At 31.8% G+C, this 21,928-nt stretch overlaps 1 protein-coding gene and 1 non-coding gene across 5 annotated transcripts; one reads left to right on the top strand and one right to left on the bottom strand.

Annotated features, from left to right (window-relative positions):
• Positions 1 to 4,253: 4,253 nt before the first annotated feature.
• On the bottom strand, positions 4,254 to 8,191 carry LOC107943430 (transcription factor bHLH110). Of its 4 annotated transcripts, none has more exons than XM_041114741.1 (7): positions 7,667 to 8,191; positions 7,189 to 7,597; positions 6,804 to 6,971; positions 6,625 to 6,690; positions 6,455 to 6,520; positions 4,671 to 4,730; positions 4,254 to 4,569 (listed from the first exon to the last, which is right to left on the bottom strand). In XM_041114741.1, the coding sequence occupies exons 1-7, from the start codon at positions 7,798 to 7,800 to the stop codon at positions 4,402 to 4,404; spliced, it is 1,071 nt and encodes a 356-aa protein (XP_040970675.1). In that variant the 5' UTR covers positions 7,801 to 8,191; the 3' UTR covers positions 4,254 to 4,401. The 4 variants fall into 4 exon arrangements, with proteins under 4 accessions (XP_040970675.1, XP_040970676.1, XP_040970677.1 ...); XM_041114742.1 differs by having other exon boundaries at positions 6,846 to 6,971; XM_041114743.1 differs by lacking the exon at positions 4,671 to 4,730 and having other exon boundaries at positions 7,667 to 8,164.
• Positions 8,192 to 21,438: 13,247 nt separating this feature from the next.
• Positions 21,439 to 21,545, top strand: LOC121231206 (small nucleolar RNA R71). Its single transcript, XR_005929272.1, has one exon. It is a non-coding gene; the product is annotated as a small nucleolar RNA R71 (small nucleolar RNA).
• Positions 21,546 to 21,928: the final 383 nt, after the last annotated feature.

The raw sequence follows: 21,928 nt of genomic DNA, 5'->3' as shown, positions 1-21,928 counted from the left end.
GGTATGATTAGCAGGTGAAAGTCCCGCTAGTTAATTAATATAGTTTGTGTGTTGCTTTGAAGTGGTAGTTGGAAAGAAATGATAAACCGTGGATATTGCAGAATCCTTGGTTGATGCTCTGGCAAAAGCAGGATAAGGAGTCCTTTGTTTTTTTAAAGTCTGGAGGTGATTATTGTTTGCTGCGTACATTAGTTTTTGTTTGAATGGATGTTGATTGTTTCAGGTTGAGTGTTTTTTAGAGTGAAAGATTACTCTTAGGAGTTTTTCTATCCTTTCGGTCTTTGAGAGAGGTTGGTGTTTTCCATCGTCTTTCTTTCTTTGTTTTTTATATCGACTGAGCAAAAAAAAATTAATCGAACTGGTCGGACCGTATAACCGGCAACTTGATTGGTTCAACCACTAATTTAATTCTAAAAACCTTTCAAAAAAATGAAAAATTAAGAAGGAGAAAAAAATCTACTTGTAAAAATAGTGAGATTGATTTTAATGAGATTAAAAATAGTAATGATGATGAAATTAATTATCATAGCAGTGAAATTAAGCACCATACATGAGAGATTAAAACCACTAATTCGCAATGTATTTAGATTCAAATACAACTGCAAGAAAAATGCGAGAATAAAAATTTACTATTAAAGACAATCACATATGAGACAAATAATAATTAGAAAACATAGATTAATATTGTCAAATGAATGGCCTAGTCAATCTATTCAGTGTTGGAAAAAATATGGACATCACATATATAATAAGAATAATTACATGTTATTTTTTTATTATCATAAGATGTTAGTCCAAATTAAAAGTGATCTAATTTGATTTTATGTTTATTGGGCTTAAGTTATTAAATAAAGTACGAGTCAAATATGTGTAGATGCTCTAATAACTATTTCCTATTCGGAGATGGATTGATTATAAATTAAGGTCAATATGCAAAAGTTGTATATTAGAGTTATGGTTCTCAAATTACACATATGTAATTCTCCGGATATCCTATCTTCAGAAAAGAGAGAGTCACATTCTCTAAATTACTTGTGTGCTAATTTAGAATATCAAAACCACAAGATTCAAAGATTTCAAGAAATTGATGGATTTAGGTATGCTTCTACATCTAGTTTTTGTTATTGGTGATTCGACATTATAGATCCTGCTTTACAGTTTTAAGTTTTATATCAGAGTTTTACGATTCTAACAAATGGCATCCAAACCTTCTCATGTCCAATCTTTGAGGACGAATTGATTTTCTATTATGCTTTACAGTTTTATGAATTTAAAATATTGATTTAGTATTCCTATTAATAAAAGTTTTGTTTCTTGATATTTGATTAAAAATATCTTCATGCGATTGAGTTGTTAATTAAAAATCCTTAAGTTCTTTATTTCTGGAAAATTGCATAAATTAGCTTGAACTTTATTATTATTATTATTTTAAATGCTCATAAAGTTGCTAAAAACATTGGGGCTAATATGCTAATGTTGCTAAAACATTGGGGCCAATATGCTAATTCTGTTTTTTAATGGATATGAGTTTTTTATTATTATTCTTTTTATCAATTTTGTTTGATGATGTGAATATTTGGATTTGTTTATATATTTGGTTTTTAGGAAAAGGGACAAAGTTAATATGAAACGTGGGAATCTTTTTCGTTGGATGTTCTTTAAGTGTTGATTCCTTTGATTAGATGTTAAATCAGTCTTATGTTTTTTTAGTAAGGCTTAATTTACGATTTGTTCATTGAAGTATATTTATTTTTTCACTTTAGTATTTAATTTTTTTTTCTCAATTTAATATTTGAAGTATCAATTATTTCTCAATTAATATCTAAAGTATGTTTCTGTTATATTTTTTAAGTCTATTTTTTACAGATGTTAAAAAAATATTTAACAGTCAATCACAAAGTACCACATGGTGGCTTTATGTAAAAAAATAAATATTTTCTTTTATTATATGTACGTACACATTTAAAAATACAAATAATGGAAATAATTATATTAAAATTTAGAAATATATATAAAATCTAGAAAAAATATATAAATTATAAAACTAATTTTTTAAAAAAATACAATAATTGGAATGAAATTAGATAAATTAATAATATTATTACAAAAAAAATGTAAAAAAATTTGCAAAAAACATTAATTTTTAGATTACGGAAACGCATAAGATTCCCTATATTTTAATAGTGAGAAGTCTAAAGTATATTCAAGTTTGTACGCATTCAGATATTGCGTACATTGTTGGGATGTTGTGCAAATATTTGAGCAATTTGGGTATGGATCGTTGGAAATCAACCAAACGATTTATACATTTTCTTCAAAAAATATTACATGCTCACATATTGGAGGTCTGATGAATTAGAGATCGTAAGATGTACAGAATCTGATTTTATGGTATCTTCAAGCAAGTAGTGGTGTTTTATTAGTGTGCAAATAAGTCGATGAGACCATGGTCTCTTCAAGCAACTTTCGCAGGTAATGAAAGAGACATTGAGAAGGTAGGAAATGTTGCTTTTTCGATGGCAGAAAAGAATGGAAACAAAATGGCATATTCCTTGGAGATTGTAGGTATAAATCGTGAGGAAATGTTTAAAGCTTGGTGGTGAGCTATTGCTTTGATGTAAACGTAGGTCTATTAGTGATTGAATGTGTTTTCTTTTGGAATGTTGTAATGTTAAACTTTTGAATCCTGTTCTGTTTTTTTTTTACAACAGAACATATCGAGTGAAGCACAAAAAAAAAAGAATATGATTTTATGGAATATGGATGCAAAATTTTGCTACTAAGGTGCAAATTGTGAGAACAAATTGTAGTCCTTTATTCCAATAACTGTAGGAGCACATTAAAGTTTAAGCACATATACTTTAAATTCCTGGTTGTCAAAGTAAGAGTTTAGAGTGGTCAGGTGTCTATAAAGAATATTGAAACAAACTCCATGATTGTGGATCTGCTTACTAAGGGGCTACCACCCAAGGTTTTTATGAGCACGCTACTCATATTGGTCTAATGTCATTTCAGGATATTCAATTTTAGTGGGAGTTTGTAATTTTAAACTTTTTTATGAGTTATTTTATACAAAAATAAGACTTATTTAGTTTATTCACACTCTGATTTTGGTAAAGTTTGATCTCGCTAAGGTTAAGGAGGACCAATTGAAAATATATATGTTTAGATCACATTGCATGCAATTTCTATGCTACACATCCATACTTGATCTACGTCATTTGGTTGTATTAATATACATGATCAGAGATAGATTTAGTTACGATATATGTAGCGAAAGTCGTCTTGGTTCTATATTGACATAATTAATGGACAAGATTGTTTAGAATACCTTTTAGATATGATAGTAAAGTTTTGATCTCATAAGATTATATAATGGCATGTAATGATAGAGCAATTATTATATATATGTGGCTCAAGTAGGAGATTGTTGGAAAAAACATGGACATCACATATATAATAAGAATAATTACATGTTATTATTTACTATTATAAAATGTTAGCCCAAATTAAAATTAATCTAATTTGGTTAATGCTTATTGTACTTTAGTTATTAAATAAAGTATTAGTCAAATATGTATAGATACTCTAATAACTAATTTCTGATTGATGGGGGCTGATTAGAAATTAAGGCTAATGTGCAAAAGTTTTATATTAGGGTTATGATCCCCAAATTACACATACTAACTTTTTTGACATCTCATCTTTAGAAAAGAGAGAGCCACCTCTTCTAATTTAGAATATCGAAATCATAAGATTCTAAGATTTCAAGAAATAGATTAATTCAAGTATACTTCTGCATCTAATTTTTGTTCTTAACAGTCTGACATTACAGATCCTAATTTACAATTTACAATTTTATATTAGAGTTTTACAGTCCTAACATTGGATACACAAAATTCACTATATTGTTATACAAACATGAGTTTGAATTGAAATTTATCTTGAAAGTTGTGTGGTATTGTTTCACTGATTTAAACAGTTAAAAATGTTTTTCAAAGTACAAACTATATAACTTTAACACCTAAATTTTAAAAAAAATTACAAGAATTAATATTGTTAATGGATTGAGCATGGCCCATCTTGGAGATTTTGTACTTATAAGATTTGATAAAAAATTTTCATTTAAAATTAAAGTAGATTTAAAATTAAGGTAGGTTTGTTGATTGAGTCTTAGTTTAATTGGCATCGACATTGTTATCAGAAGTATGTTAAAACGTATTTATTTTCTTATTTAAAGATTGAGAAAGAAATATCGGTAATTTTAAATATTGTATAGAAAAAAAAAGGTAAGCTTTTATGAATTATCCCTCCTAACTAGTAAAGTCGGCATATGGGCTTACAAAAATAAATTAGTATTTTATCATCTATCCCAAGGTTTTAATGTCTCTTAATTGTTCGTTAAATTCCTCTACTAAAGTTGGGCGGTGGCCAAAAGCTACCACTGCTGCCGCCTCCGCCGTTGTCGGTGGTCAAATAAGACATGCATGACAATGGTACTAGACATAGACCTCGGCTTTTAAGATCTTGCCTTGTTTCTTCTTCGTTTCCCATCTCCATCATTGAACCCTATAAACATGATCATTACAAACATTTTCAAGGTAAGAAAATAAGTTATTCCAAAGGGCTATTTTCCTTTGGCAATTAGATTGAATTTTTTTTTCTCTTACCCCATGTTTGGATCTAGATGTTCTATTACGAGACGACTTCATATATGGAACACTTAATGTCTGCAAAAAAATATATATATTTTTCACTGAATTCTTACAAAATTATTTATAATCGAATAATACTGAATTTCTTACAAAATTCTCTTAGTTCATGGAAAGTTAACTTTAATGGTTTTTTTTTCTTTTTCATTTTTATGTTGTTCCAAAAGATAAAAAGAAAACTATAAAAACTAGAGAATATAAGAATCCAAAGAAACAAAACTTCCATGTGGTTAAAGCTAATAGCTATACAGCTCCTACATTACAACTCTTATGGGATTGTTGTTAAAAAAAACAATGGTGAAAAGACTTTGTATATAAGAGTAACACAAAATATAGGGTTAATTACACTAGATGCTCTAAATTATGAATCAAATTTTAAATTGTCCAAATTTTAAAATGTTCTAATTAAATTCTCAAAATATCGTATAAACCAAAGTCTTTCTATCATCCAATTACTAGCTTAGACATTAAATGTCAACTCGAATATGATGTTGAGCATATTTTGAACTCGTGGATCAAATTTTAACGTATATGATTGCATAGGCATCTTGGATCTAATGCGTTAATAAATGGCATTCATAAATTTTAATGATACTATTTTTTTCTTTAAAAAACACGTTAGATACAAAGTTTTCATATATTAGGTATATAAATTTGATTCACGTGTTCTAAACATGCTCCATGTCATATTCAAGTTAGAATTTAATTCCCAAGTTACAAACTAGGTGAACAAAAAGACTTTATTGATACAATGTTGATATATTTATTTTTGGTATAACCAAAAGTATCTTTCATCTCCATTTTTATGGTTTATGAAAACTAATCCTTTCAAGGTTTGTGACTGTTTCTCCTAATAATATTGTCTCTAGGATACAAATCTAAATTCTCTTCTTAGAAGTGTATTGTCTCTTACCTCTATACTCAACATTTATTAATTACAATATTGATATTCAAGACTCAAATAATTTTTTTTTAAATTTGGAATCAATTTATAATCCTTTAGATAAAACATCTAATAAATGAACCCTTGGAAGAAACCTTATTTTGTTTGCTATACTAGAGTTATTAGGGGCTACAACTTCAAAATATACTATTCAGCCATCGAAATATTAATATTACATCATCAGGTTTTTTAGTCAGTCCAGCTGCTAATTTAGGTGCTAAATATGAACTCAAATATGATCTCAAACATTGAATATATTTAAAACATGTGAGGATCAAATTTTAACGCATGTACCTATTGCATAGGAATCTTAAAAAAATAGTCCTAATAAATTTGAATGATACTATTTTTTTCCTTTAAAATCATTTTAGATATAAATTGGTTCATACATTAGGTACAAACGTATTTAAAATTGAATTCATCCATTTTGATTTGCTCTACATCGTATCTGAACTAGAACTTAACTCCCAAGCTAATGACTAAATAATAAAAGTGACTTGATTGATACAATATTGATAATGATTTGGGGACTTTGGAGTTAATTTAATTAACCCTATATATAAATCATCTAATTAAAGAACACTAGGGAGAAACCCTAGTTTTGTTTGCTAGACTAGAGTGATTAGGGTTTAATTTAAAGTATCAATTAGTTGAGGCTAGCTTAGCTTTGCACCCATAACAGTCCAATAGGGGCATGGGTCTCTTTTTGAGGAAATATTTTAATAAATATGTTATAGAATATTTATTATTAAAAAATATATGAAAGATTCAAGGAGAATGTTTGGGAAAATGGGAGTACCTCAACTTGATTCTGAAGGAATTTGATGTATCCAATAGCCTCCATTAGTACGGACGCTGTATCTGTCTGTTATAAATTTCCCACACCACAATTTTAACATAATAGAAGGACTAAAACTATAATTAGAACTTAATTAGTAATTAATCTTTTAAGCACCCAAAAATTTTTACCTTGCCATAGGGAGCAACCAAATGTTGGAGAGCTGCAATTCTATCTCCCAATTTCTCTTTCCTAACCTGATTTGATGCAAAAAGGCAAATGATTAGCCAATAAATTTATAAAATTATAAGTTAATATAATTATAAAATTACATTTTTAACTCTTCAAAAATTTATGATTCATATCTGACCGTCATAAGCAATTTTCTGGCTTCCATTATGCATGGTCTCACCTTAAAGAGAGGACATGCACGTGACTCCAAACGAGATTTCTTGGTTGCTGTTGATGCCTTTGCTTCCTTTAATATATTGCCTGATCTTTTTGCCTCTAGTGTTTCAGTGTTGAAGGAAGATGATATCTTTGAAATCCAAAGAGTAAAAAAAAAAAAAAATTCATGAAAAAGCAATTTCAATAAAGAACAATAACAACAATAATAAAAAGGTCTTCAACTTTATCAAAAGTATTTGATTAAATCATATATTCATGCTTATCATTATATCTGTAATCAAGATTTGTTCAACTATACCTACAAAAAAAATTGCATGAAGTGATTGCTTAAGAGCAAGAGCACTTACTTTACTAGGGCTATTATTACAAGCTAGCCTTTGATTAGACAACTGAAATTGTTGGTGAGAATGACCAAAAGAAGCAAGATTAAGATGGTGATCATCTGAAGAATAATGCTTAAAGCTACTGTTTTTGGTAAGTCTTGAAGGGCTTAAGAGATCAAAGGCTTCCATGGAACTAGCTTGGTTCAAGTTTGAAATGTTTATACTAGGGTATATATGGCTGAAACTCCCTTTAGTAGGTAAAGGAGGTAAATTATGGGTATTGGGGTAAAATTCAGAGCTTTGTGATAACATTGGGAAACTAGAAGATACTGTTTTGAGCATTAGTTTGTGCTGAGACGGGTTGTTGAAGGTTCCTTCATGGTTAGTCCATGGTTGCAACAGAGCTCCATTATTATTGAACTCACTGGTATTACTGCAAAAAAAAAAAAGGTTAATTAAGAAGCTTAATTAAAAATAAATAAATGGAGGGGAGGGGACTTACAAAGTATTAGTAGGGGTCCAAGAATGGGGACTGCTTGAAACTCCATAGCAAGGTAAAGAAGATGAAGAAGACCCAACGAGAAGCTGATTATAATGGTGAAGCTGATGTTGATGATGGACATTTTCAGATTCCATGATTAAAGGCTTGAAAATCCCAATGTTGAGTAATTAAAAGAAAATATACTCAAACAAAAGAGCTTTGTTGAATTCTCAGCTATAATCAAAGGAACACACATGAGGTGACACCCGCATATTTGGTTTTCTTCAAAAGAACGATGAATAATCCATTCTCCTCACCTTTATCACTATCTCTCTCTAACTTTAATTATTTGATTTTCTTTTTTCTTTTTTTTTTCAGGCTAACTAACTCTTTTTGCAGCTATGACTGAATGCTTTTATTGCAGTACTACTCGCTGCAATTACAAAGCAGGAAGATGATTAATACTTCCTCTACACTGCCTTTGATCCCAAGACTTTTAAAGACCCTCTTATGTGTGTGTTTATATATATATATATGTATATATATGTATATAGCTTCTATTCTTAACTATTTATAAATCAGCAATAGACTCGGGCAAATTCTGGAGAGGTCGGAATTAAGTTGTATATTTTTATAATTTTTAAAGGATTAAATCAACTTTTTTCATTTTTGGGTGTTAAAGTATAAATTTACTGTATATTAATTTAAATTTTATAAATTATAAATGGCTAAAAGTTAAATTTCTATTTTAGGGGATGTGGCCTCTACTAGCCTCTACCCAGACTCTAAAATATTTCTATGTATAGGGTTAATCAAGGATGAAGTCAGAAATTTTATTTAGAGGTGTCGAGATAAAGTTTTAAAATTGAGGCGTTGAAATTAAAAATATATATTCTAAAAGAGCTTAGATCATATAATTAATTTTTAAGAGAAGTCAAAATTATAAAATTTTCCATTTGTTTAAATAATTAAAGTGAACAATTAATACTTGAGAGGGAGTATTAATAATATTTTCCCTTTTGACCAGGGGGCCAAGGCCTTGCCCTCTTGGTTTCGTTTCTAGGTTAATTTCATTATACTAAATTTTAAATTATTCTATAAACTTGAAAATTATTTTATTAAATCTTAAAAATATCAATATTAAATTAACTAGGTTTATTCATTAGTCTAATCACCAGCTTAAGATGTTAAATATTAGCTCCGACTTAATATAAAATGTATAAAAAGCACATGAATCAAAATTTAAACATATATATATATTACATTTAACGTATTAAAAATAAAAGAAATACTCATTCTAAATTTAAATGACACCATTTTTTTTCTGAACATATTAGAATTAAATTGTCTATATATTGTAAGCATACATATATTTAAAATTTGGTGTATATATTTTAAATAAACTTCAAATTAGATTCCAACTATCATTTAAAACCCAAATCCAAATTGATATTAGATTAATTAAGAAATAATTTAAAATCTCATAACCCCTTATGGAATTAACCTTATATTATAGATTATGATGGAGACACTTTTAACTCATATCTTGTGCTTCTTTGCATTGGGATTGGTCACCTAAAAATATAATTAAATATTAAACATCAAGTTATGGTTTGAACTTTGGTAGCCCCGATGTTGGTGGTGGGTTTTAACATTTTTATTTCTCACTACCATTAATTCATGGTGTTTTTTTTGTGGTACTTCAAGTCCAATTTGATCAGCAATCTCTTTGTAGTGCCTTCTCTCCTAATGAAAGCTGTCTTTTTTATAATTTAATTATACATCGATATGGGAGATATGGGCTATATTGTATTGTATATACATATTGATATATTTAAATTAATTAAAATTATTTCATGGAGTTTAAACACTTCATAAATAGGGTTAAATAAGGTATATATACTTCTTTAAAATAATGAAAATTTTAAAGATGAGTTTGGATGAATGGTGAGATGGTGAGATGTAATGTGGTGCATTTAGCTTATTTTTTATTTTACGCTATAATATCATTACAGAATCTAATCTCACTACCACCGTTATTTTTACATTAACTGTAAATAAACGCACCGTCTATTCAAATCACCCTTAAATATTTAAAAAAATGATATGTGCAGTATTTGAATCATATTTATAATATTAAAATTTTTCACTCATAATATATCATATATTAATGCATTCATTAATATATAATATTTAATTTTATATCATTCATATTTATGATATATACATATTGATATATTTGTTATTCAAATATTGAGGTGTGGGGTGATGATTATTTACCTTGTCTCTCAATCATATGGTTAAAGGTTTAATCCTCACTTATCAAAATAGGCCATATTTTATGGCGAACTATTTACCTCTTCGGATAGCACTTACGGTGAGAATTAATTATTGCTATCGATAATAAATACATTGGTTTCGACCAAAAAAATTTATTATCCTCACAATTGTTGTACCTTTTGGAATTTGAAATTTAATTTCTTTATTTCTAATTTCAAGAATTTAATTCTCCTATTTATTTATTTAAAAATTAAAATACAATTATAGTATTTTTAACTAATTTCTTTTAAATTTAAATGTGTAATCAATTTGACTTTAATTTTTAAACAAAAACATTGAGTATTCAAATTTATTGAAATCCATTCATGATATTATCAATTGGAATTTAATTTTCAAAATAAATAAATAGATAAGTTAAATTTTTAAAAATAAAAATAAAAAATTAAACTTTAAAATTCAAAAAGTACAAAGACTAACGTACACCAATAATTGTCTAATTATTTCCGAAAATAATGGCATTCACTCCAAAAAAAAAATGTTTCCATAGATTACAAGCATACACATACAAATATGTATTTTAGTTTTTAGCTCATTTTTGTTTGAGAATAAGTTTTTAGTTCATTTTAATCATCTCTTTTTTCTTCCCATACATAGGCGACGGCGGCAAACAAAAACAATCCCAATAACCCTAGATTCCGAACAATTTTAACCCCTATGTGATACACAATATTTATGCTATAACCTTCTTTTTCCACACCATTCCAATTTTTCTTTTTCAGCTGTCTTTTAAATCATTTGAATCCCCTCCTCTTCTCTCTCTTTTTTGTACATGTATTCATTAAAGTAATTACTTAACAATGGACACCATCTTATGATTCTACGACACCAATATGTATGTATGTATGTATATATATATGTGGACTTGTATTATTTTTTATATGTATGGTAAAAGTGTTAGAAATGATAAGTAATCATCAATGAGGTTTTGATTCAATAGCAAAATTAAGGCTTTATGTAATGCGATAATTGATGACCAAACGCTGCCTTTAATAATGTGATAGGTATGTTTATCTTTTTTTCTTTAATAAAAGACTTTTGTTGTTTGGGAAAGAAAATTAAGATGTTAGAAAATTTTGACGTCTCATGTTTGAATCACATTATATGTAGATGCATGGGTTCTTTTTAAATTTATTCTGTTTAATTAATTAGTTTGAATTTAGTTAGCTGCTAAGTTGGTTATATATTTTGTTTAATACATGTAATAATTAATTCTATTGGAACGATTGTAACTTCAAAAAATAAACTATAAGCAATCTTGTTTATTTAGTATTTAAATGTTGGTGTAAATCATAATATGTGGCGTGGTGGTTGTTCATATTATCCCTTAATCATGTGGTTGAGGCTTTGGTCTCCACTCATGTAAATAGAATATATTTTATAGTCAATTATTTATTTTTTCGAAGAGCACTAAAGACAAGGGGATTAACCACTATTACTTATGGTGAATAACCTGATTTCCAAAAAAAAAAATGTTAGATGTATATGTATAATGGGAGAGAATGTGTGATGAGACAGAGAGTATGGGCATTACCTTATTGACCTAAGCTTCACTTTGCTTTCCTCTTTCTCTTTTTTTATTTTTATTTTTTTGCTTTATCTTTTTCCTTTTTAACTCTCTCTTGGAGCACGCCCACCCCATCTTGCACCTTTATTTATTTATCCCTACTTTCTTTGATAAAACAAAACCCTTTCTTTTAGGGCTTCCTTTTCTTTCTTTTCTTTTGTGATACTTTTTAGCTTTTGCTTACTTCATAGTTTCACTATCTTCCAAGAATTATTTCATAAAAGCTGCTTCTCGTTTTCATGATGAATCTTTTTTTTAAAAGGTGGTCACTTAGTTAATAATTAAACCTTTAATTACCTTGAGTTAATATAGGTCAACATTATTGAGAATAAATTGAGCATGGGTGACCATTGTTGTGCCCATAGAGATATTTATAGCTTTAGAATTTTATTTTATTTTTTGAAAGGATGAATCATACGCAGATGTCTCTTTCCGTAAGTGAGAATAAAACAGAAATCAAAAGAAAAAATAGATATAGTAAAGGTGTTAAAAATGAACTCTCATTCCTTTTTAAGTCCCTATGGGTAATTACAAACTTCCTCATTGCTATATTTGTGCTCCAAACTTTCCATATTTATAATTAGAACTCTTGGGATTGTTTTCTTCTATTTGGCTGTTTAGGTTGATTTTAAGTTGGGACAATGTAAGTCCAATTATTTCAAGATTTAACATATTCTGGTTAGTTGAGTTTATATTATTTTGAGTTTGAGTTGCTTTGAATTTGAGGTTGTTTCGATTTTAGGTCATTTCAAGCTTGAAATATTTTAGGTTCATGTCATCTAGGTTTATTAGTCGAATTTTTTTTAGTAGGGTCATTTTAAGTTTGGATAATTTAAATTCAAATTATTTTGGGTTGAGTAATTTTTTATTCAAATCATTTTCAAGTCTGGGTTGAACAATTATTGGTCAATGGAGAAAAATTTGTATTGGGTGGCTAAGAGATAATTAGAAAATTTTGGAGTGTCAAAGCTAAAAATTGTGTTAAAATAACATAAATTGAATTATTAATTTGAGGAGCCAAAAAGGCAATCTTCCTTTAACTAAGGGTTTAAAAGAAACTAAATTGAATTAGGCTAAACATGGACTTTACCATTTAACTAATGGAACCAAAGGCTAAAATTATTGGGTTAAAATGACTTAAGTTGAATTATAATTTTTGGGAGGGGCTTAGATACTTATTTTTGGTTACTAATTGTCCAATCAATAGTAGTTTTGGGGAATATTGTTCCTTACATGAGCACCTTTGGGAACAACTTTTTTTGGGAATAACTTTTTTATAATAACCTTGAAGGTAGGTACTGGTTCACGAAACTTTCGACGAAGGCAAGCACACCTATCGAATAGTAGTATAGCTACGGTGAATTCGAAATATCGTATCCACAAGGACTAAAAGTACTAGTAATAACCATCTTTCTATTATTTAGCCTAATAATTAAAGGAGGTGTTTTAATCTAAAATTAAACTAATTAACTATGAACACGACAGAGATCAAATTGGGAAAATACTTAAGAAAACCAATGAGAGAGATAATACCCTGGAAAGAATCTACCTAGACTTCATTTATTATTCTGACTCTGAAACAAATGATTTATTCACTTGTCTTGATCCGTAGAAATCCCTAAATTATGTTAATATCTCTTTCGAGACTACGAACAACTGACTCTAGGTTAATTAATTAAAATCTCTTTCTAATTAAAACCCCTATCGTCGCATTAACTCGATCTATGAATTTCCCTATTAGATTTGACTCTAATTTGGCAGATTTATGTCGTCCTATTTCTAGGATTGCAATCAACTCCACTCAATTATGCTAGATCTACTCTTAAACAGGGACTTTTTATCCATTGAATAAGCACATCAAACTTGGATTAATATCTTGAAAATATTAAGGCAAGGATTAAGAACACATAATTAAGAACAAGAACAAGTATTTATCATGTAATTCAGATAATTAAATAATAAAATCCATCGTAGGTTTCATCCCCCTTAGGTATTTAGGGAGTTTAGTTCATAATGTAAAAGGAAAACATCTCAAATTTAGAAAAAAAAAAACAAGACAAAAAACCCAAATAAATTTCGAGAGAAATTTGAATGGAGATTTTCAATCTTGAAGTGGATCTTCTTCCGAGATGATTCCAACGACTTTTTTAGTAATTTCTGCTTTCTACTCTGTGTGCCCCTTTGATCTTCTTCTAGTATGTATTTATAAATGTTCAGAAACCCTAAAAATTAGCTTTTTTCGCGTGTTTGGGAAATAGGGAGTGATATCGACACGGGCTGGCACATAGGCGTGTGGCCTGCCCGTGTGGATCACATGGGCTTATGCCCAGCTGATGGTCGCTAAACTGACTAAAAATCCGACTTAAGGCAAGTGCACCTATCGAACAGTAGTATAGTTATGGTAAGACCGAAAATATCGTATCCACGAGGACTAAAAGTACTAGTAATTACTATCTTTTTATTATCTAGCCTAAGAATTAAAAGATGTTTTAAAACTAAACTAATTTTCTAAGATTACGACAAAGATGAAAGTTGGAAAATACTTTAGAAAAACCAATGGAGAAGACAATACCCAAGAAAGAATCCACATAGACTTCACCTATTAGTTTTGACTTAGACGATTTATTCACTTGACTTATTCCGTAGAAATCACTGATTTATGTTAATATCCCTTTTGAGACTAAAAACAACTGACTCTAGGTTGATTAATTGAAATCTCTTTCTAATTAAAACCCCTATTGTCGCATTAACTCGATTTATGGATTCTCTTATTAGATTTGACTCTAATCCGGTAGATTTATTTCGTCCTATCTCTAGGATTGCATGCAACTCCGCTTAATTATGAATGATCTACTACTAAACAAGGACTTTTCCTCCACTGAATAAGCACATCAAAAACCTGAATTAATATCTTGGAATGTTAAAACAAGGATTAAAACTCACAATTAAGAATAATAACAAATATTTATCACATAAATCAAAGAGTAATAAGATTCGTCTTAGGTTTCATCTTTTTTAGGTATTTAGGGAGTTTAGTCCATAATAATAAAGGTAAACATCTCAAAGTTTAGAAAAAAAACAAAACATAAAGAAACCCAAAGAACTTCTAGGAAATTGGATGGAAATATTCAGTTTTGATGTAAATCCTGTCTCCGAGGTGATTCTGATGGCTATTCTCGAATATTTTCTTCCTCCAACTCTCTGTCTCCCATTTAATCCTCTTCTAAGGTGTTTATATAGTCTTTAGAATGCTTCAAAACCCTCAAAAGTGGCATTTTCTGAGTAGAACTAGACTTGGGCTCGATAGGGACACGGCCGTGTGCCCCGCCCGTGTGCAAGTGCTCAAGCCGTGTGTAATTCTGAATTGGTTTCTAGTCGACACGGCCGTGACACACGGGCGTGTAGTTTACCTGTGTGCCTCACACGAGCGTGTGGTTTACCCGTGTGGACGTGCCTAGGCCGTGTGAAACACTATTTTAAGCTCAATTTGTCCGTTTTTGGCCCGTTTCTTGCTCTTTTTGCCATTCTAAGCTCTCCTGAGTATAAAATATGAAATTAAAAGATTAGGAGCATCAAATTCACTAAAACCAAGAAAAAATCATTCATAAATATGCTAAGCATGGCGTAAAAATATGTATATATTACGATTTATCAAATATCCCCACACTTAAGCATTTGCTTGTCCTCAAGCAAAATTCTCAACTCACAATTAAAATAAATTCTTCTCAACTTATAATTCTCATTTACAATGTTTCAAAATAATCCACAAGCAATCATATATTAAAAATTTAACTAAAAGAACATTAAAGTTTCAAATAGTCAAAATTGAGCATTTTAATCATAAAATTATAGGCATCCCCCTTTATCTAAATAATTATCTTTAATTCCAAATTGACAATGGTTGACATCCTCACTAGAGGTTCACTCAAATCACTCAATATGTTTAAGGTTCAATGATTAAGCACTCATTAGTCAAACATGAAAAGTTATTACCATAGGCTTGCATGAAAATCAAATCTCCGCCACTATAAATGAGATGATACACAAATCAAAAGGTCTTTGAAGGGTTGTAACGTGGCTTTGGGTTAAAGGTGTGGATACAGGCTGAAAAAGACAGTTAGAATCAAGATTAAATTGATAAATTACCTAACTGGAAAAGTAACTAACATCAATTGAATAAACATGAACTTCTTCTCAGAATATGAAATTAAATACTTAAGCTCAAAAACAAAGAATTAATACTAATATGTATGTATGTATGGTTTTTTTTAAGAATAAGAACAAATATGAGAGAGAAGTATACAATTCGAATGAAAGAACATAGTTAGGCAATTAATCAAATCAAATCTCGACAAAAAGGAAATTAATAATATAGGAAAAATTCTCAACGAATCAAAAAGTATGATATAGGGGTTAAAATTTAGGGTAAATTTTTTTAAAAAAAATTATTTGTTAAGCTCAAATGGGTTCATTAAGGGTTAATTATGAGGGTAGGCTTTTTATGGGGTAAATGGGTTAAAACCTAAGTGCCTTTATCATTTTAGTATATCAAATCAAAGGTGTGGTCTCGACATGTATAATTGATGCAAGTTCTAAAATAACAAATCAATGTTGACACACTCATAACCAATAAAATCAATGAGCAAGAAAGATATATGCTCTAAAAGGCTCAAAATCTCACGAAAATTATGGGTATTTGATGTCAATCCTGTAAATTCAAAACTTCAAGATAATACTTCAATTGAGGGAAACAACCTAGTAATTTTACTTCTTAAAAATTTCAACTTATCATACTTGATTCTCTAATGTCTTAAAGTTTAAACAATTAATGCATAGTTACCTATGATTTAATTTAAAAAGACATTAATAAAAATCATAAATCAATCAAAATTTTACTCTAATAATGATATGAGAAAATTATTTGAGAACAAGATAAAAATTCAGGGATTTCTAATAATCATATAAATAACCTCCCCACACTTAAGATGTACATTGTCCTCAATGTAAAAAAATAAATAATAAGAATATAAGTATAATATCAGAAGAAAGGGAGAGAAGCGAAACTGCCCTGAATATTTGGATGAGATCCTTGGAGTAGCGAGAGTGAGAATTGTAGATAAGGTAAATGAAAGGCATGATTCTGAGTTACTAATAATAAAATAAACACCATTTTGGAAGAGAATTAAGGGATAAGTCGATAATAATCATAAAGATAAGTAGAGTTTAAAATATAAAACATAAGTCTTCAAAAATAAATAAGAGACAAAATAAAATAAAAATAATAGTAAAATATAAGGACTCAAAGGTCCTTATCATCAGATGCCTCGTGGGTCGACGGTGTCGAAAGAAAGATGTTGAGGTGTTGGCAAATTTGTCTACGAGTGGCATCGATGCTGTCGAATCGATCAAAGCACTGCTGCTCAGAGCGAGTAAATCGCTCGGATAAATCTGTCAAAATGGCAACAGGAGGTCGGTGACACGATGGTGGTGGTGGGGGTGGGTCCTCGTGAGGGGGAGGGACATCGTCGATAATGTCTTTTGGCTCATCTTGGTCAGCAAGGTGGACGAGTCTGTACTGAGGGAGGTCGACTCCACGACGCCGCTCTATCATCCTCATGTGGATCATGCTGGAAATTCCTTGAGGAGACATCTGGCTGACTAATGTGAGTGTCGATGACATCTCTGGAGTGTCGAAGAGGCCGAAGTGTCGAGCGAGGCGAGTTACATAAGGGCCAAGACAGATGGAGCCCCTCCTATGGCGATCCGTCTAGTGGCGAAAGGCAAGGGCGATAAAATATGCCAAGTCAGATACATGGTCAGTCGCCATGCTCTACAGGAAGTACGCGTCGGTGGTGCTAACTACTCCGGTGCTCTCTCTCCTCCCAGTCAAAGTGTGAACCAAGATGGCATGAATGTAGTGTAGGGCTGGAGGGAGAGAAGTCACATTCGAGCGACTTGTGTCATAGGGAACCGTGCTTGCCATAAGGTCTATCCAACAGCAAGATGACGAATAGTATATGTGATGGTGAAGCTGTAGAAAATTCTCTGAAGCTATAAACTCCTCCGTGTAGAAGCCCAAAGTAGCTTTAAACTCGGGTACACTCATATGCCTAACAAGTCTACCAAGTCTAAAAACAATAGTACCAGCCTCGTCATGTGTATTCATCATGTGCTGTAGGTGGAAAGTAGTGCAGAACTCCAATGTTAGATCTGAATAGATAGGCTCGATAATTGAAAAAAACCGATCCCACGAGGCAGTATCGAGATGGAAATGAACAAGGTGAGCAAGTTGGACCTGCTCCAAAGCGACCCAGTCAATACATCGGCCCACTTCCAATAGTCGTACTTGTAGAAGCTGAAACAGGTCATTCTGTAGGCTGGAGGAGAACCGAAGTAGCGGGTGACGGGCTTTAGTCAAGGTGCTCGAGGAGGTTGTGCCAGGACCCTTTCGCTTTTTCGAAGCGGGAACAACAATTTTCTTGCCTCTTGTGTTTGTCATTATAAGCCTACAAAATTAGAAGAAAGGATTAATAAGAAAAAAATTTCAGCATTGACATAGAATCCAAAGAATTCATTATAGTAATCCATTCCTAAAACCATATATCCGTATTAAAAATGTGCAAAATTCAAAAGTGAAAAATCAAATGACAAAAGATCTAAAAGGACGATGCAACGAACATTAAAATATGAGTAATAAGCCAATATACTAAACGCATTAGCAAGAGACAGATATGACTAAAATAATGAACTAAACATGGAGTTTTAATAATGAAATAAAAGGGAATAATAGTAGCAATAGAGTTAAAATAATAAGAATAACTAACCTAAACTAGTATTCATCAACATAGAAATTACCAAAACCAACTCCAAATCAAAATAATAAGCAGAAATGAAAGAAAATAAACAAAAATAAATAAAGATCGGAATAGAAATAAAGTGAAAAATAAAATTTAAGAATAAAAATAAATGAAATAAATAAAGGAAAAACAATGGTGGAATGGCTAATCGATAGGGTGTATGGTGGTCAACGGTGGTAAACGGGAGGGCACGGGCATGGGCGCTAGGTCGTGCAGCGTGAAGGAGGGTGAGGTTAGGTCGGTTAGAAGAGGGAACACGGGCGTGGGGGCCGGGCCATACGACACGAAAAAAGTTGAGGGTGAAAGGGAAAAAGAAAGAAAGGGGAAAGGGTATGCGCGCCGGATAGGGGACGGACGGGGTTGAGGGTGAAGATAGGGTTAGTTTGGGTCTTGATGCGAGTGACAGTAGCTGTCGATGGGAGTGCTGGTGATAGTCAGCGGCTAGGGTTGGGATATTTTGGGGAAGAAGAAGAAGAAAATAAAAATTATGGTTTGGAGGGTTTAAAAGGGGCATGACTATGTGAGACCCTTGTTAGGCCACACGGTCGTGTCACATGCCCGTGTGGCTCGAGTTTAGCCCGTGCTTGTTGCGAAAGTTGAATGTCTAATCATCACACGGCCTCGTCGCACAGCCGTGTGTCATGTCCTTTGCTTCTCCCACGCCCGTGTAGTGCTTCACATGCCCGTGTGTTCGAACACACGGCCGTGTGCCTTGCCCGTGTGGCTCCCTGAATTATTTAAAATTTGAAAATTTAGCTCCAGTTTTCACAATGCCTAGGACACGCCCGTGTGTCCAGGCCGTGTAGATCGAATTCATGGTCATGTGGCTCGATATTTGGGGAATTTTTAACTCTGTTTCTACACGGCCAAGGGCACGCCCATGTGTCCAGGCATGTGGGCCACTGTACCTGCACAAAAAACAGTAAAAATAACTAAAATAAACTAATTAGTGGTGTTAGTGCTCGGGTTGCCTCCCGAGAAGCACTTATTTAGAGTCTAAGCTCGACTTACCTCAATTTCGTGTGATTACGGCGGATCACGGAGTCGAGACTCCTCTTTCTCACTATCAATTCTATTATCCACATAACGTTTAATTCGAGTAATATTTACCTTAAAGGTGTCGAATTTAGAATGATTTACCTCGACTGTACCGTATGAGAAAATATTCAGTATCGTGAAGGGAGTTGCTCCGTTTGTATTAAGCTCTGAAGTAGCAATTCGGGGGTCCTTATCATCTAACAATACTTTATCCCCAACCTTAAATTTCGTCGTTTCATCATCACGCTCATCGAGGTGTCGCTTTGATTCATCGTGTGCTTTTGGTTTCTCCTTGACATAGGTTCGCCATTAGTCTAGTTCATCGATCTGAAGCCTTCGTTCTTCGTGATTCGCTCTGTTTTTGTTGTATGGGTTAGAATGAGGCTCCATCACATTCTTCCTAGGGGAGTCCTGCAAAGAAGTTTGAGTTGTAATATTATTCAAGTGAATAGAACTTAAACAATTGTCTCGATTACTAGATATTTTTGCAGAATCACGAGCATGAAGCTTAATCGTATCATCACCTACACGAAGTATCAATTCACCTGTGCCAACATCAATGATAGTTCTAGCAGTTGCTAAAAAGGGTCTTCTTAAAATTAAAAGCATGTTACTATCCTCTTCTATGTCTAGAATAACAAAATCAATTGGGAATATAAATTTATCAATTTTGACAAGTACGTCTTCAATAATACCTCTAATAAATCTAATTGTTTTATTTGCTAATTGAATGCTTATCCTAGTTTGTTTGGGTTTCCTAAGACCGAGTTGTTTAAACATTTTATAGGGCATGACATTAATACTTGCCCCTAAATTAGCCAAAGCATTGTTAACGTTTAAACTACCAATTAAGCAATGAATCATAAAACTCTCTGGATCCTTCAACTTGTTGGGTAGTTTATTCTGTAGAATGGCTGAGCAAACTACGTTCAACTCCACATGCGACGCATCATCCAACTTCCACTTATTTGCTAAAAGCTCTTTTAAAAATTTAACTACGTTTGGCATTCCCGAAAGAGCTTCAATAAACGGTAAGTTAATATGTAATTTCTTTAATAATTTAAGAAATTTACCAAATTGCTCGTCCAAGTGATATTTCCTTGTCACACTAGGTTATGGCACACGAGGTTTATATTCTCTATCTGTCGGTTTTTGCTTACTATGGTCCACCTCATCTTTACGTTTATTTACCACAAATCCTTACCTCGGTTCTGGTTCAGGTTCAACTAACCCTTCTTCATCTCGAACAGTAATCGCCTTAAGTTACTCCCTTGGGTTAGTTTCAGTATTACTCGACAAGTTACCTTGTGGTTGTTCAGAAATCATCTTTGCCAACTGGCCTATTTGATTCTCAAGCCTTTGAATTGATGCTTGCTGATTTTTAAGAGTTGTCTCGGTGTTTTGGAAACATGTTTTGGATACCGCGATGAATTTCGTTAGCATCTCTTCAAGGTTCGGCTTCTTTTCCTGCTAGTAAGGTGGTTGTTGAAAACCTGGAGGATGTTGTGGTCTTTGATTTCCTGGACCACCCCAAGAGAAATTGGGATGGTTCCTCCAACCTGCATTGTAAGTGTTACTATACGGGTTAATTTGAGGTCTAGAATTATTATTACCCATATAGTGGACTTTGTTCCTCCTTGGTGCTGGGGTTGAAGGATGAATAATCTGTGTTGTGTACTCCTCATCCACTTGAATCACGGCTCATCACTGGATGTACCTGAGTAGAACTATACAAACCGTCTATCTTTTTATTTAAAAGTTCTACCTGGATAGATAGCATAGTAACCGCGTCGAGGTTGAAAACACCAACAGTTTTTGTTGGCTTCATTCTAATGACTTGCCACTGATAGTTATTTAGTGACATCTCTTCAATAAATTCTTTAGCCTCTTCAGGTGTTTTATTGTTTAACGTTCTACCGGCGGCTGCGTCAATAAGTTGCCTTGTTGAGGGGTTTACACCATTGTAAAAAGTCTGAACCTGCAACAATAGAGGTAACCCATGGTGAGGGCACCTTCTTAATAGGTTATTGTATCTCTCTCATGCATCATAAAGAGTTTTTAAATCCATCTACACAAAAGAAAAGATATCATTCCTTAATTTAGCCATTTTAGCCGGCGGAAAATATTTAAGTAAAACTTTTTCGGTTATTTGTTCCCAAGTAGTGATTGACCCTCGTGGTAATGAGTTTAACCACTGTTTAGCTTTGTTCCTCAATGAGAATAGGAACAACCGAAGGCAAATGGCATTGTCAAAAATGCCCTTTGATCTTAAAAGTGTCGCAGAATTCCAGAAAATTTACTAAATAAGTGTTTGGATCCTCGTCCTACAAACCATCAAACTGAACAAACTATTGTATCATTTGAATTGTGTTAGGTTTCAGTTCAAAATTATTTGCAGCAACAGCAGGCCTAACTATACTCAATTCAGTTCCTGTTAAAGTAGGTTTAGCATAATCATACATAGTACGAGGAGCAGGATCCTGA

Source organism: Gossypium hirsutum, chromosome A06, assembly GCF_007990345.1.
Source record: "Gossypium hirsutum isolate 1008001.06 chromosome A06, Gossypium_hirsutum_v2.1, whole genome shotgun sequence".
In the NCBI taxonomy this organism is placed as follows: Eukaryota; Viridiplantae; Streptophyta; class Magnoliopsida; order Malvales; family Malvaceae; genus Gossypium; species Gossypium hirsutum.
The sequence above is the reverse complement of the archived record's forward strand: the minus strand, read 5'-3'. Positions and strand labels throughout refer to the sequence as shown.

Excerpts from the sequence above, each read along its gene's own strand:
- LOC107943430 (XM_041114741.1), bottom strand. The coding sequence starts at position 7,800 with ATGGAATCTGAAAATGTCCATCATCAACATCAGCTTCACCATTATAAT. Across the intron at positions 7,598-7,666 it reads TGGACCCCTACTAATACTTT|TAATACCAGTGAGTTCAATA; the intron begins GTAAGTCCCCTC and ends TTTTTTTTGCAG. Across the intron at positions 4,731-6,454 it reads TCCTTCAGAATCAAGTTGAG|ACATTAAGTGTTCCATATAT; the intron begins GTACTCCCATTT and ends ATTTTTTTGCAG.